The sequence below is a fragment of the Vombatus ursinus genome, unplaced genomic scaffold (assembly GCF_900497805.2).
Source record: "Vombatus ursinus unplaced genomic scaffold, bare-nosed wombat genome assembly UNPS02014798.1, whole genome shotgun sequence".
Lineage (NCBI taxonomy): Eukaryota > Metazoa > Chordata > Mammalia > Diprotodontia > Vombatidae > Vombatus > Vombatus ursinus.
Window position 1 is genome coordinate 82,825,800 of NW_020954576.1, and position 17,537 is coordinate 82,843,336.

The window sequence follows — 17,537 nt, forward strand, 5'->3', positions numbered from 1 at the left end:
CCTTCTTTTAAGCTTCTCTCTGGAGCAGTTTTCTCCTTTCTGGTTGTTTCTCTGAAGCAAGTCTTTCTTCTGAACTAGAGAAAGTTTCTCCCCAGAGGTTTCTGCTGCCTTTGTGCCATATAGCAGAGGATTATTGTATTGTCACTGAGGCTTGTACAATTTTAAAGCTGGAAAGGACCTTAGAGATACCATCTACTACAGAACCTTCATTTTTACACATGAGAAAACCAAAGCCCAAATATAAGAAGCTGCCCAAAGGTCACAAAAGGGGACAGAAATGGAAAGCAAACCCACGTCTTGACTCCCAGCCTAATGATCTTTCTATAACCTCACACTGCTGCCCCTTAACTGATTTCAATCAGCCTCCTCAAATGTTGACTTGATGATTTAAAGGGACCAGAACTATTTTTGGATATAGGTAGCATATGTTAAAGCAAAATTAATTCAATTCACAAAAAAAAATCATTTAAATGAATACTATTTTTCATCGTTACCTGTCCTTGTTAGCCATGTGCTTTCTGATTTAATAAAGGAATTTGTGCCCAGTTGCTAATGACTAACAATGGAGTAATGTCTTACTCCCATCCAAATAACATTGGCATTTTCATTCAGTGCATAGGTAACATGGGGATTTACAGAAAAGGATAGAGCTTTGGCACAGCTCAAATATCACAGAGGGGACATTTGCTTTACATAAACATTGTGTTGGTCTTCAATATTAACCTGATTCTACAGGTGCCTAAAGTTTGAAGTTGGTCAAATTATTTTGACAGCCACTGGCTTCCTTCTGGTAAGTTGTTGTTTTTAAAAATTACGAGTTTATGTTCAACGTGTAATTAAGTGCATATGCTATAGTAAGTCTTGATTTTATTAGGAATTACAGAATTTCAAAATGCAGAAGTTTATTTTCAGATAGTAAAAGCAACCAAAATTATTTTTAGCCATGGAAAGAAGATTAGTAATAAGCGCTTACTACACCAGGTTGATCTGCTATGGGACATCCATTTATACAAAATTATATTCTTGCATCCTTTTTATGTTGTATCTAGAGAGTGTCAGTATATGTCTGAGTGGAAGCATTTAGTGCACAGAAACTCACTATGTACTAAGTAGCTGTCATATACTATAATACCTAATTAATACCTGATAGACTCTGATGCTACCTTCCCAAGGGGTAGAGCCTTCCCTCATTCACCTAGTTGTGGTTACTTCCTCCTAAAATTATATTGTATTTATCTGTCTATGTGAATGTGGCATCTCTTCCAGTAAAATATAAGCCCCTTGAGGGCAGGTACATTTTTATTTTGTTTGTTTTTCTATGCTCCTTGCCTTGCATTTAGCTTTGTACAACCTTGCCTCACTTAAATCCAATTCATTTAGAAGTCATGACATCACCTCCCTGATGTCAAGGTCGCCTTCAAGAATGAAGGACAAACAACAACAACAGTAATAATAATAGCTAGAATTTATATAATACTTTTAGGGTTGGCAGAATATCTTGCAAATATTATCTCGTTTGATCCTTACAACAGCCCTGTGAGGGAAGTGCTATTATTATCCCCATTTAGAGATGAGGAAACTGAGGCCAAAAGAGGTTAAATGACTTGCTAAAGGTTACATAGCTAGTAAATGTCTAAGACTGTATTTGAACTCAGGTCTTCCTGGCTCCAGGTCCAGTGCTCAATTCATTTCGCTCTCTAGTTGCTCCTTAGTAGGTGCTTTATAAATGTTTGTTGAATTAAATTCTCGGGTAAGGTTGATGTTCTGTTTTTAAGTCTGAATATCATACTGTGGGACTACAGAACTACAAAATACTATGTTGAGAAGTCATTTATAAAAATTGCATGGCATGACAGGTAAAGGACAGAACTTGGAGTCGGGAAGAACTGGGCTCTAATCCTTCTTCTTACACACCATCTGTCTGACAATGGACATGTCACCTGTAAGCTTCTCTGAGATTCAGTTTTCTTCCTTAAAAAAGAGAGCTGACGATACTTGTAGTATCTACTTCTCAGGGTTGTGGTAATGGAATAATGCAGGTAAGGATACTTTGCACATTTAAAAATACTGTATTAGTGTCATCTGTTATTAGAAGAGTTATTATATCAAAATCTGGACATTATTAATACTAGACAGCCAGTGTCCTGAATGACTTAGTAAGAATTGTACACATTGTCCAATCCATTCTGTCACAGATTAACCATGGTTGGCCATTTGTGATACTGTCCAATTTCTCTCCTGATCTAATCAGGAATAATTAATAGGTAGGTCAGAACAAATATGGATTCACTGCTGTTTTATACATGTGAATGACTATTTCTAATCAATCAACAGACATTTGTTAAATGCTTATTATGTGCCAGGCACTGTCCAAAGTGCTAGGGATACAAAAAGAGGCAAAAGACAATTCCTGCCCAGAAGGAACTTAAAATTTAATGTCAGAGACAACATGCAAACAGATATATACAAAGCAAGCAAGCTATGTACAGGATAAATAGGAAATAATTAACAGAGCGAAGGCACTAGAATTAGGAGGAGTTAGGGGAGGCTTCCTATAGATGATGGGATTTTAGTTGGGATGAATGGACTTATGACCACTCTTTTACAGATGGATGCTTGGAGAGTTGACTTGAAGTGTCCAGTTCTATTTTTCAACCATGTATTTCTTATATTGGCCATGGAAGAAAAGATAGTTCCTGTTTCCTACAGACAAGCCTGACAAGGGCAGGACAGCATGGGAAATCATGGGGTAATGCTGAAGGATGTTACTTCTCTGGTGAATCTAAGCTGTGTGTTACATAGTCAGCTCATCCGGCTTGCTCCAGAACATGTTAGGAAATTCAACCTCTCCTAATAGATGAACAGTTTGGTTCAATGTAGGCCATTTGAGAACCTCTTTCTATAGACTGAAACATCAGTTGGAGGTGAAGTTGAAATCAGAATAAAGTTTTCTAGCCTAGAATGTCCATAGAGAGCTAGCTTTCACAAGCAGTGGGAAGGGCTGATAGCAGAGCCTCTATATAGATGTATTATTCATAGTAAAAACACTGAAGCCTAATTAAAAAGAGCCTGGTGCTGAGGCTGAGGTTGAGGTGGTATGCTCTAGGTAGTCCATGGCACCAATTCAAAAGATCATTTTCAACAACTGTATTTACTGAGCACCTGCTATGAACAAAGTGCCATTCTGTGCTTGTGGGGAGCTGATGAAGTAATTTCTCTCAAATTTACCATCTACTAGTAGAGACTACTAGTAGGATTCAGACATTGTTCATTTAACAAACACTCAGCCTACAAAGAAACAGATGTGGCATCTGCTGCTGCCCCTCAACTTGCCCCCAGAGACTTCCTTCATGGTTAAAGATCCCCTAATTCCTGGGCTCGCTCTCTCGCCACTGCTGCCTTCTTCTCCTAATGCCTTCTTTCTCTTACTATCGTTATGGGGGACATCAGAACTGCCTGACTTCCTTCCTGTCCCTCTACTGCTGGATCCTTCCCCCTATTTCCCACTTCACCCATTTTAAGACCCAGAAAGCTGTAGAGGAACTTGGGGTTCAGGGCTATTATTAGAACCATTTCTTTTTTTTAATCTCAGTCATTCAACAGTCATTTGTGATTATCAATTTCTCTGAGCCTTAGTTTCCTCATCTGTAAAATGAAAATGAGATGTCTTCTGGGGTGGAATAGGTAAGATATTTTCTCTCTCTCTTTTTTTTGGGCCCATACCAGTGATTTCATCAGTTTAGGGAGTCCCCAGTGGGGAGCCTCCTCTGCCAAGGCAGCTGCTCTGTACTTTCTCTGCAGATTCGTGTGTTAGAGAGTTGTGACTTGCCTAGGATCATACAGCCAGTATGTGGCAGAGAGAGGACTTGAACCCAGGTCTTTCTGACTTAGAGGTCAGCTCTCTAATGACTGTTCCACATTGTTTCTAAGCACTCACACGGTTGTCAGAGGTGCTACAGGGACGCTCTCAAGGTCTGCTCTGAAAAAGGTCTCTGACCCAAATGTTCTAAGGGACTATTTGTGCTCGACCTGTGGTAGAGCCTTCCAAATCTTCATTGGACAGATCAACTACAACCAGACACATTGTACCCTGATATCGTGATGTCATTGGTCCCCTTCTAAAACGAGGGATGAATAACAGAAATGAGATATAGGCAATTGTTTGTTTGTTCTTATCTGTTTTGTAAGGAATGCTGTGAATACGCCCTTCTCCCCATGAACTTCATTTATGTGTTACCTTTCTTTCTGCGTTGTAGCCTTCTTCCATCCTTTCTCCTCCAAACCGGGTAATTCCAGGATTAGAAGACAACAGCCCTACTTAGAATTGTAGATTTATAGCTGAACGGGAACTTAGACTTCATCTAGGTCAGTCTTCTCATTTTGAAGCTAAGGAAACTAAGACCTTGAATCTTGTCCAAGGGGCTTGTCCGTAGTGGTAATAAATGGCAAAATCAATATTTAAATCCAGGTCCCTTGACTCCAAATGAAGCATTCTTTCCATTATACTAGAATATTTGTGGTATTAAAAAGATAGCATGGTGTAATGGACAGAGCACTATACCTGAAGATGTAAGACCAGTCAACTATGGGCAAGTCTTTGAGCCTCAGTTTACTCATCTTTAAATAGAGGATAATAATTCTTGCCCAGCCCACCTCACAGAATTGATGTAAAGATGTTTTGTAAACTGTACATAATGAGTGTACACTATTCTGTTATCAGAACCTATGTATTTCTTTTTTAAAATCTGAATTTTGCATTTCGTAATGTTCTGTCTCCTGTTTGGTCATGAATTCTTCTGTTCTCCATAAATCTGATAGGTAAACTATTCCTTGCTCTCCCAGTTTGCTTATCGTAGCAGCCTTTATATCTAAATCATGAACCCATTTTGACTTTATTTTGGTATATGGTGTAAGATTTTGGTCTATGCCTGTTTCTGCCATACTCTTTTCCAGTTTTCCCAGAAGTTTTTGTGAAATAGTGAGTTCTTATCCCAGACGCTGGGGTCTTTGGGTTTATCAAATAATGGATAACTATAGTCATTAACTACTGTGTCTTGCATACCAGAAGAATTCATGACCAAACAGGAGATAGAGAACATCATGAAATTCAAAATGGATAATTTTGATTACATTAAATTGAAAAGTTTTTGCACAAATAAAGCCAATGCAACCAAGATTAGAAGGAAAGTAGAAAAGTGGGAAAGAATTTTTACAACCGATGTCTCTGATAAGGGCCTCATTTCTAAAATATATGGAGAATAAATCAAATTTATAGGAATACAAGTCATTCCCCAATTGATAAATGGTCAAAGGATATGAACAGGCAGTTCTCAGATGAAAAAATTAAAACCATCTATAGTCATATAAAAAAATGCTCTAAATCACTATTGATTAGAGAAATGCAAATCAAAACAACTCTGATATACCACATCACACCTATCAGATTGGCCAACATGACAGAACAGGAAAATGATAAATGTTGGATAATATGTGAGAAAATTGGAACATTAATGCATTGTTGGTGGAGTTGTGAAATGATCCAACCATTTTGGAGAGAACTATGCCCAAAGGGCTATAAAAATGTGCATACCCTTTGACCCAGCAATACCACTTCTAGAACTGTATCCCAAAGAGATCATACAAATGGGAAAAGGACCCACATGTACAAAAATATTTACAGCAGCTCTTTTTGTGGTGGCAAAGAATTGGAAACTGAGAGAATACCCATCAATTGGGGAATGACTGAACAAGTTGTGGTATATGAATGTAATAGAATACTACTGTGCTGTAAGAAATGATGAGCAGGCAGACTTCAGAAAAACCTAGAAAGACTTGTATGGACTGATGCTGAGTGAAGTGAGCAGAACCAGGAGAACATTATACACAGCCACGTTGTACGATGACTAATGTTGATAGACTTAGCCCTTCTCAGCAATACAAGGATCGAAGATATCTCCAAAGGTCTCATGATGAAAAATGCTATCCACATCCAAAGAAAGAACTATGGAGTTTGAATGCAGACTGAAGTACACTATTTGCTATTTTTTTTCTTCTGTTGTATTTTGTTTCCTCTTTCTGATGGTTCCTCCTGTTGGTTCTAATTCTTCCTTACAACATCACTAATGTGAAAATATGTTTAATAGGAATGTATATGTATAGCCTATGTCAGATTGCAAGCCGTCTTGGGGAGGGAGGGGGAGAAAATTTAAAACTCAAAACTTATGGAAGTGATTGTTGATAAATCAAAATAAATTAATAATAAAAAAACTTCCTAAAGTTAAAAATAAAGACATTCTCCCCTTCAAAAAAAATCTGAATTTAATTTTTTCAATGAATAAAAGTCTGTTTTTACTCTTGCCTGTCTCCCCTTCCATCCCCCCACCTCCACCTTGGAAAAACAAACAAAACTTTAAAACAGTTTTCACAGTCAAGCAAGACAAATTCCTGCATTAACCATGTCCAAAAGAATATGTCTTAATCATACATTCATCACGTCTCTGTCAGGAGGTGGGTCACATGCTTTATCGTTGGTTTTCTGGAATTGTGGATGGTCATTGCATTGACCATAATTCTTAAGTCTTTTAAAGTTATTTGTTTTTACAATGTTTTTGCTATATTATAAATGACTTTTCTTGTTCCATTCATTTCACTCTGCATCAGTTCATACAAGTATTCCCAGGTTTCTCTGAAACTATCCACTTGTATGATTTCTTGTAGCACAGTAGTATTCAATCATTCAATAAGTATTTATTTATTTTTCCCACTTAATAGTATTTTATTTTTTTCTAATTACATGCAAAGATAGTTTTCAACATTCACTTTTACAAGATTTTCAGTCCCAAATTTTTTTCTCTCTCCCTCCCCTCTTCTCTCCCCAAGACTGGCATGCATCAATAAGTATTTATTATGCACCTGCTAAGTACCAGACATTTTGTTAAGTGTTGGGGATAAAAAGGAAAACAAAAGACAGTCCCTGCCCTGGAGGAACTCACAATCTAATGACACACACACACACACACACACACACACACACACACACATCCACCACAACATTAAACAGCTGGATTTCAAGTTGTATTATTACTTAAATGAACTTCATAAACCATTGATTTGTTGCCATCCTCTGGGCAATATTGGAGTAAACACATGGGAAATGACCAGTCCTTTAAACCTCTCTGTTCCTTACATTCATCTTTTTTTGCTTATCTCCCAGGTCTTTCCCCATTTTATTTTAAATGAATGAATGAATAAGCAAATAAATTTGTTAAGCTGTTTCTCAATTGATAGGTATTCCCTTCATTTTCAGTTCTGTTACCACAAAAAGAGCTACCAGTAATAGTTTTTTTTACATATTTGGTAACATTTTGGTACATTTTTAGTATTTATATTAGTATTTTTGTACATATGGAAAACTTTATACTTCTCTTTGATCTCTTTGGAGGTATATTCCTAGTAGTGGTAACACTGGGTCAAAAGGTTTGCATGGTTTTAGTAAATGAGGATGTGTGTGGGGGTAGAGGAACACAGTTACAAATTGCTTTTCAGAATGGCTGGACTGATTCACAGCTCCACCAAAAATGAATGAATGTACCTGTTTTCCTGCAGCCCGTCTAAAAATATGGAATGCTTCCTGAGTTTATGCGTCATTTTTGTGCAGGAGCCCTGCTAATCTTCTCTGTATTGTTCCCATTTTAGTCTGTGTGCTGCTGAAGAGAGCAATCCACCTTTCTTTCTTAGACTGGACTGGAATGAGATGCTAATAGCAAACTCTACCACAGGCCTCATCCACCTGCTGTTCTGCAAAGCCTAGGAGCATATGTCCTTATCAGTCTCACGCACCGCACTGCAGACTCAGTGTGGATTGGGGGTGGTAGCGAAGTGGCGATGGGTGTTAGTTAATCAAACTATATTTTGTGATGTGTATAGCATAAATAGTAAATTTACAGGAAAAAGAAAGAAACACCAGATAGGTTACCCTTAATTTCTGCCTTTCTTCATCTCTTTCTCAAAGCTCCTAAAAACCCACTTGTTCTTTGTGAAATGTTCCAGGCAACAAGCCCAGTTCCTTTGGTATATTCATTCCATCATCTCTCCTGTAGCATCCCTCTAAGTGCCTCTAAACTGTAAGTCCTAGTAAGCAGACTCTGTTATTCATTGCCAGAACAGTTTTTTACCCTGCAAATGTGGATGTCCATGCTGCTTTTGAATTTCCTGGTTTGGTTTTTGTTTTTGTTTTTGTTTTTTAAAGGTCCAGATTGCCGCCTTCCTTACATTGAAGATGCTGATATTGGTAATAAGACATACAAACATGGGGACAAGTTGATAATCAGCTGTCATGAAGGATTCAAGATTCGATATCCTGACTTGTACAACATGGTGTCGACATGTCGCAGCGATGGATCGTGGGATAATCTGCCCATTTGTCAAGGTTTAGTACACAAAATAATTCCTTTTTATTGATCGTAGGTAGATCTTATTGCTATTTACAAGTTTCTACAGCAGTACAAAATAGAGATGGTAAAAATGAAGTCTTTAACTTCAGAGGGGTCCAGTTGTACCTTGGATATGGTGACAAAAGCCTTTTCCCCCCCAACTCCCAACAGTGACTATCTGCTTTTTGCATTCCAATTCTGCATGACAGCAAATTTTCATCTTAAAATATTTGAAAAAAAACTTAGTCCACGGCTGAAAATTTGCAAGTGAAACAACTTCCTCTTTAGCCTGTGAGGTGCCTTGTGTACTCTAAGAAATTAAACATCATTTAAAAATTAGGAAGCTTGTAACTGGACTGTGAGTGTAATGATGAACTATTGTATTTTTAATGAAAATGTGAGAGTTTCTAGAAAAGTACTAGGGCATTTATACTTATTACAGTTGTGTGAGAATATATTCAAAACCAATTTTACAGAGGCTATTATTTTCCTAATAATGTTATCCCCTTTTATAATGCGTGAAGGGCTGGAAAATAATCAAATCCAAATTACATACAAACTGTGTAGTGAATGTTTATCCTTTCCCAGTCCTTAAATTTGCAAATGCTAACATACAGGGGCCCTATTCATGAAAACAAGCCCTTGAGTTCACATTAATTCTGATCTTATTTTTTGAAATATGACTTGGGCCATAGGACTAAGAATCCAATGCATAATTCATGATGAGAGCAGGAGAAAGGTCTTATTTGCACCAAAAGCACCAGACACGTTAAAGTTGAGACGAATGCTAACTTTGTGCTTGGAAATCACACTTGGCAAGGTCCCATATTATTACCTCAAATTCCCCTTTGTTAAGAGTACACCATTTCTCTGAATAAGATCTTTAGAGCCATGACCCAATGAAGAAATTGAGCCGAATTAGAAGGGCAGAAGGATCTCAGACCTGCAAATATCTATTCCTTTCTCTATGGCAACTTGCATATATGTATATACATGTACATGGATATGTGTATGCATATGCACACATTTGTATATAGATACATATATGTGCATTTTAAAGGGGTCACATCCTTTATTTTACATAAATAAGAATTGTCAACAAAATAAACAGCCAGGGGGCAGCTAGATGGCACAGTGGGTAAAAGTTCCAGCCTTGGAGTCAGGAGGACCTGAGTTCAAATGCGGCCTTAGACACTTGACACTTACTAGCTGTGTGACTCTGCGCAAGTCACTTAACCCCGATTGCCTCACCAAAAAAAAAAACCAAACCAAAAAAAACCAAAAAATAAAATAAAAGCCAGATTTTAGGTTGGGTTATTACTCAAATTAACTTTACAAACCACTGATTTGTGTGTTTGAGTGTTATTGTAGTTAAAGGCATGGAAAATGACCAGGCCTTTAAGCCTGGTTTTTTATTGCATTCATCTTTTCTACTTATTTCCCAGGTTTTCCCCCATTTTTGGTCTCCTTTAATTTTATATACATACATACACAAATGGATAAATGAACAAATAAATGAATGAATAACTAGATAAACAAATACCTAAGTACACTTCTCTCTACCCAACACTATTTTTTTATAAGAAGGCTAAGCTTTTGAGTGTCTTCTTGGGGAGCATGTGCTTGGAGTGGGAAAATGATTTTATGTACAATTCAGAGAAGCTCTAGACAGAAACTTTTAACTTTCAAGCACATTCGATTTTTTTTTTTTTTTTAGTGAGGCAATCGGGGTTAAGTGACTTGCCCAAGGTCACACAGCTAGTACGTGTCAAGTGTTTGGTCTGAGGTCGGATTTGAACTTAGGTCCTCCTGACTTCAGGGCCAGTGCTCTATCCACTGCACCACCTCGCTGCCCCTCACATTCAATTTTTTGAAGAGGTCCTGTGTTGTCAGCCTTAGAGATTAAGACCTTCTTGTCCACAGAAAAGGGATGTTTTATGCAGCAAAGAACACTTTCTCTCATCACCCTCTCCTATTTATTTAAGTCTGAGATCCAAGAAGACTTTGAATGCAACAGGAAGAATCTGCTGCAGGCTACAGTGAAAAATACTTGTTCAAGCACCATAAAAACAAAATAAACAAAATCTAATCCAATCCAACAGGCATTTATTAAGTCTCTGTTACATGCTTGGCCCTGGGGATAGAAATACAAAAAGGAAAATAATCCTTGGAATAAAGCATAATAGAAACTGTTAAATATATGCATGATTTGAGGAAGGAAGGAACAAAGGAACACAAAGATGACATGTATCAGGAAAAGCTTCTGTGACCTGAGCAGAGCCTCGAAGGAAGTTAGGCTTTGGAAGAAGTGGTGGGGAAGAGAGAATGTATGTTAGGCCTGCAGACTGTTTTGTGCAATAGGAAGTAGAGAGAACAGAAAGCAGGACAGTTTGGTCAGATCATTGAATGTGTTATGGGGAATAATATGAAATAAGTGTAGAAAGATAATCTGGAGTCAGACTGTGAAGGACATTAATTGCCAAGTTAATAAGTTTTAATTTTTTGCTAGAGGCAATAGGGAACCATTAAGATTCTTGAGTAGGGGAATGGCACAATCAGATGGGTGCTTTGGAGAAGACTATTTTGATGATGGTATGGAAGATTTTTTTGGAGAAGGAAAAAGACTGGAAACAGGGAGTCCATTAAGATGCTGCTGAAATAGGCCAGGGGAAAAGTGATGAGGGACTAGGGTAGTGACCAGGTGAAGGGAGAGATGGGGATAAATGCTAGAAATATCATGAAGGTAGAATCAACAAGACTTGTCAGCTGATTGCATATGGAGGGTAAGAGAGAGAGAAAAGTCTAGGGCAACTTACAGACCTGGGTGGCTGGGAAAATGGTGATAGTCTCAACAGAAACATAGAGATAGAGTGAGTTTAGGAAGCAAGATTATCCTTGTTTTGTACACATTCAGTTTGAGATGCCTACAAAGCGCTCATTTGAAGTTGTCCAAGAGATAGTTGGTGAAGTTGGACTGATTATGTAGGTTTGAATGTCACATATGTGGAAATGATAACTAAACCCATGAGAGCTAATTAGATCAGTGGTAGTAGTAGTAGTAGCAGCAGCAGCAGCAGCAGTAGTAGTGGTGGTGGTAGTGGTAGTAGTTGTGTAGTAGTGGGGGGGGTGGTAGTGGTCATGTAGTAGTAGTAGTAGTAGTAAAAGTAGTAGTAGTTGTAGTTATAATAGTAGTAGTAACAGTAGGAGTAGTTGTAGTAATAGTAACTAGCATTTATATAGGACTTTGAGGTTTGCAAAGTACTTTAAATATGTTATCTCATTTGAACTTCAACAGCAACCCTAGGAAATAGGTGTTATTATTATTATTATTATTATCATCCCTATTTTTACTGATGAGGTAACTGGGGCTGGGAGAGGCTAAGGGACTTGCCCATGGTCACACTGTTAGTATCTGGGGCAGGATTTGAACTCAAGTCTTCCTGACTCCAGGTCCAACTCTCTATCCACTCCTAGCTGCCCATTAAGGAAGGGGGGCAGAAGAGGGGAGAAAGAGGGGAAAGAGAGAAAAAGAGAGACACAGAGAGAGAGGCTAAAAGAAAGGCAGAGCTTAGAATTATACCCAAGGCTACAGGGCAGGATATGGATGCTGATCCAGCAAGGCAATTGAGGAGAAGCCAGGAAACTAGTAACACTAGGAGAGAATAATGCGAGAAAAACGTAGGGAGGCATTTTCATCAGGAGGGGATAGTCAATACTGCAGAGAAGTCAAGAAAGATAAGGACTAGTAAAAGTACACTGGATTTAGAGATCATTGGTCACTTTGGAGTGCAATTTTTTTTCATCTCCGGGGTTTATTATAGTGGCTGGCTCATGATAAGCATTTAAGAAATATTTGTTGACTGACTGACAGTAGTTACGGTTGAGTGCTGAGGTCAGAAGCCATATTTCAGGGTGAGTAAATGAGTTGGGAAGTCAAAGCTACTTACCTTACTGCTTCCTCTCACATCTTTATGTAATTCTTGTCTCTGAACTTCAGGAAGGACCCCCGATGGCAACTCTGGTGAAGAACTGGGAAATAAAGGGAAAATGTGAGAAAAGGCAGGCTGTTACTTCCCCCAGCCTACAAGGGAAGCATGATTGATCCTTGGGGCAATATTTCACCCTGAAACTCTGATTTACACCTCTAGATGGAGGGGGCTGGGTGCTGAGGTGCTCTTTCTTTATTACGTGGAAGTTCAAATAGAAATCACTTTGAACTGAAAACTGTTTTCTTCTCTTTTATATTTGAGATGGTGACTTTCAAGAGAGAACATATCCTAGCCTTCTTGGTACATAAAGGCTGAGATTTACAAAAACGAAAACAGACTCTCATAGCCATTTTCCCACATGGCTGTGTTAGAGAGAGACAGAGAGAGAGAGAGAGAGAGAGAGAGAGAGAGATAGTGTGTGTGTGTGTTTGTGTGTGTGTGTGTGTGTGTGTGTGTGTGACAGAGACAGAGGCAGACTCAGGTTTCTTCTGCTATTTTGAATGTGTTAATGTTCATTTGTAGGGAAGCTGAGCTCTAAATGTGTGTGATTTATACAGTGGTTCCAAAATGCAAATGACTGTCTTGGGAAGAGAAGGGTGAGGGGTGGGGCAATTATACATTGTTAATGGCATAATTTACTGCCTGCTGATCCCTCCCAGGACACCCACAGGATACTCATTGCTCTAAGGTATTCCATCTGCACGTGTTAATTTTGTAATCTTTGATGGGGGTTTTCTCAGAGCACTAATTATATCCATTTCTGACTTTCTCTTCTCTCTTTCCCCATGAACATTGCCAGTTGATGGCCCAGCCATGTTATTCAGTACCACAGGGGCCAGTTTAGATGATGGCTTTGATTCTGATCCTTCTCAAATAAAGCTATTCCTTAAAATCTGAACACTGGCTTTGGAGAGGAGTTGATTATCCTGAGCTCCCCTGACACAAATCTATGGTCAACATATAGTTTGGCTTAGAAAGAAAAAAAAGGGGGGATGTTTACTGAGCCATCTGTTGTAAACTCCTTTCCAGGTGCACGTGATATCTAGCCATTCTGCGCCTAAAGTCAGTCCTGGGATTTGTGAGTTCCCTTGATGCTGCAATTATGTCCCAATCGAATCAACTCTCAAAATTTAAAATAATCACATGATACCATTTATGGGGAACAGCAGAGTCCTAACTCTGCAGTTTGTATGTATCAGTCCTCATATTTTAACAATTTATCATATGTAATTTTACAGCTATTCAGACAGCAACATTTTATATATGTATGTATGTATGTAGGTATGTATGTATGTATGTATGTATGTGCACATAGAGAAATGCATGCTTCCATGCTTCAGGAATCTGTGATTTTATCAGATTTCATTACTCCCTCCACAGACACAGATTGCAACCCCTTTGTGGTAGAGTAGTCGCTGTGGCAGAAAATTTGTCACCAAGCCACCGATCTGGTGATGAGTGATCTGGGCTAGTTCTCAGGCAATAAATGTACAGTTTTATTATTGGTTAATGCCCAAAGCCTTTCCATCTTTGTAGAAAATTCAAGAGTCTGTCCTCAGCTAGTGTGGCCTTCAGGAGGCCAGGGTCATCTATACTAAAATAAACAAATTTCTGTGTGTATATGTGTGTGTGTGTGTGTACATATATATACATGTATGCATTTCTATAGATTTATATGCATGTATAGCTATTTATAAAATATAGTATTATATAATGTATTATTTGATGGCTATAATAATTATATAACATGATATATAATATTTATGGAGGCAGTTAGGTGGCTCAGTGGATAGAGCACTGGACCTGGAGTCAGGAAAACCTGAGTTCAAATCTGGCCTCAGACACTTAATAGCTGTGCAACCCTGGGCTAGTCACTTAACCTCTGTTTGCCTTAATCTACTGGAGAAGAAAATGGTGAACCACTCCAGTATTTTTGCCAAGAAAATCTAATGAACATTATTAATGTGATATGGTCCACAGGGTCACAAAGAGTTGGACACAACTGAATGACTGAATAATAACAATAAATATATTGTGGTTATGTGTGCATCTATGCCTACTTCTCCACAGAGTTCTACACTAATGCTTCACTGTGCTCTGGAGGTGTTCCTGTATACTAGAAGACCACCCTAGCAGAGCTTGGACAGGTTCTACCATGTTAGAAAGGCATTGGATATGACCCCAACAACAGACTGAGTCTGTTTTCTGAGGATTAACCTAGCTAACTACAGAGGAGCATGTTGCCAGTAGACTAGCCATCTGGTGATGAAATTTTTTTTTGCCCATGGCAACCTATGAAGGAAGGAAAAACACGAAATAACTCTCCATCCTATGTAAACCATTCCTACTTCTACAATGACAATGGCAGGGAGGTGAGAAAGAGAGCAGAGGGTGCTAAGAATTACTCGGTTTTTAGACCATCAATAAACTTTCATTTGACTCTTGGTATTCTAAATGTGAAATCCTTATCCAATGACCAACAGGTAGACATATTGCTAGAGGAGCTGAATCATTACAATCTTAATATCCTTGCTATAAGTGAAACTTGAAAAAAGAAAGAAGTTATAGTTAGATGGAAGGATGGTACTCCTTGGAAAGACAAAGATAAAAGTTGACTTTATCAAACACCCAATAGCTACAGGAACTATTATTTCATGGGATATTTGGTCATCACATGTTGCAATCTGATGATAAATATTTGCAAAAAAACAATCACCATGAAACAATTGCAGTTTATGCTGCAACCATGCAGCGACCTCAGTTACTGAAGAAGTGGTGAAGTGATTCTATGTAGAACTTGATAAGATATCCCACGTTAAAAACAATAACAACAGATGCTTGATGACTTCAACACAAAGATGAAAACATAGGGAAGATGGGGAGAAGTATATGGAAAAGACTGATTCATGAAGAGGGGGTGAAACAGACCAAAGACCTGTAGGTTACACAGAAATTTCACACCTATATATCATGAATACCTTCTTTTAAAAAAAATTTCTTGGTGCTAGACATAAAAAAAAAAACTAGATAATACTCTGAAGAATAATATTGATTTTTATTTTAACATACAAGAAAAGACTTCTTATTGATGTGGGAGTTATTTCTGAGTCAACTGTCTGTGTGCGATTGAGAACATCAAAATGAGAATAATGAGAAAAAAGATGTAGTATGCAATTGAAACAACTTAACCCTGAACTATTTAAAGAAATATTTTAAGATCAGAAATAGAAAGTATACAATAGTTTGTCAACAAGCATTTATTAAGTGTTTTCTGTGTGCTGGGCATTGTTTTCAGCCCTGAGGATACAAAGAAATGCAAAAATAGCCTTTAAATTGCCCTTCAGGGAGCTTATGTTTTAATGAAGGAGATATAGAAATAACTAGGTATATATAAGACATATTAATGGTATATGGAGGAACAGCGACATGGTGCAATGGATAGAGTACCAGCCCTGAAGAAGGGAGGACCTGAGTTCAAATCCAGCCTCAGACATTTACTAGTTGTGTGGCCCTGGGCATGTCACTTTGCCTTCCCCCAAAAAATAGTATATGGAAGGTAATCTTAGCAGGGTAGGTATGAACAACTTGTGAGTACCAAGAAAGTCCTCCTGCATAAGGAAGGATTTAAGCTTGATATTAAAGACTAAGAAACTATGAGGTAAAGGCAAGGCAAGGGAGCGAATCACCCCAGACATGGGGCCCAGGCAGGGCAAGGGTACAAAGACAGGAAATGGAGCATAACGTGTAAAAAACACATAGTAGGCAGTGTCACTGTATCCTAGAATGCGTGGAGGGGACTAAAGTGTGAGATTGGAAAGGTAGGAAAGGATCAGATTATGAATAGCCTTAAATGCCAGACAGAGAAATTTATATTTGATCCCAGAGGTATTAGGGGGCCACTGAAGCTCATTGAGCAAAGGAATAGAAATGATCTCAATACCAACTCAGATAATTTTATCCAGAAGTTTAATGAATGTAAATGAACTTGCCCCAAGAAGGAGACCAGAAGAACCTGGAGGTTTCCTTCATAAACAAAAATGTGACCTACTTGTCAGAGAAAGATGATTGTCAGGGGTGACATCAAGCGAGAATGTAAACTTGTTTGTAAAATCTTATGAAGTAAGATGATGGATGCTTATGAGCCATATTATCTCATAAAGCAGAGAGAAGTAGTGGAGGGTAAAACCAGTTTAAAGAAAGCTAGTCAAAATATCTATTGAAGCAAAGTCATCTCAAGGGCATTCAAGGATGAAAATGGAAACAGAAGACACATGGAAAATCTTTGCAAAAATTGTTACAACAAGTTGCTTTCTCTGTCAAAGACAGTGGGACCAGCATTTAGCACAGTGCCTGGCATATAGTAGGCACTTAATAAATGCAACATAAACTACAATTATGTTCATGGTGATTTTTTTTGCAAATATTTATCATTAGTATTGCAACATGTGATGAGTAAACATCCCCTAAAATAATATTTCTAGTAGCTAGTGGACTGCATCACCCTACTTGAACTGTAATATCATAATTCCAAGTGTACCTCCAGAGGAGGTAGAAATAGCACTCAAGAGAACAAAGGTAGGAAAAACAGGTTGATTGAGCTAAGTGTATATGGGAGTGATTCATACTGGAAGCAACACAATTGTGACAGTGTTGAGAGAACAATATGCAAGTTATCCAAAGGAGGGGCAGATAGGTGGCGCAGTGGATAGAGCACTGGCCTTGAAGTCAGGGGGACCTGAATTCAAATCCAGCCTCAGACCAAACACTTGACACTTACTAGCTGTGTGACCCTGGGCAAATCACTTAACCCCAATTGCCTAAAAAGAAAAAAATGAAAAAAGTTATCCAAAAAAGAGGAAGATATTAAAGGCATGTAAAAATCTCAGACCAAAATTAATATTGAAAAAGGTGATCAAAAGAACATCAATAACTATCAGCCTGTATCCCTGCTTTCTTATCTATACAAAATCTTAATGAGAGTCATCAATCCATGAAATGATGGCTTCTTCGATGAAGCTATTCATAGGGAAGAAGCAGGCTTGCACAAGCAACACTGAACAAGAGATCACATCTTTACCATTTCGCAATTAATGCAAAGATGTGGGGAATAGAATAT

The 17,537-nt window shown here is 38.1% G+C and overlaps 1 protein-coding gene and 1 non-coding gene across 4 annotated transcripts in view; one reads left to right on the forward strand and one right to left on the reverse strand.

The window, feature by feature from the left end:
- The window catches only part of LOC114049897 (sushi domain-containing protein 4-like), a 228,872-nt gene that overhangs the window by 132,660 nt on the left and 78,675 nt on the right, over positions 1–17,537 (forward strand). For all 3 annotated transcript variants that reach the window (XM_027871344.1, XM_027871345.1, XM_027871346.1), the window contains exon 4: positions 8,249–8,428. In XM_027871344.1, the coding sequence (XP_027727145.1) occupies positions 8,249–8,428 (180 nt within the window). The remainder of the gene's footprint in view (positions 1–8,248; positions 8,429–17,537) is intronic.
- On the reverse strand, positions 7,613–7,719 carry LOC114050252. The gene has a single exon (XR_003569960.1). It is a non-coding gene; the product is annotated as a U6 spliceosomal RNA (small nuclear RNA).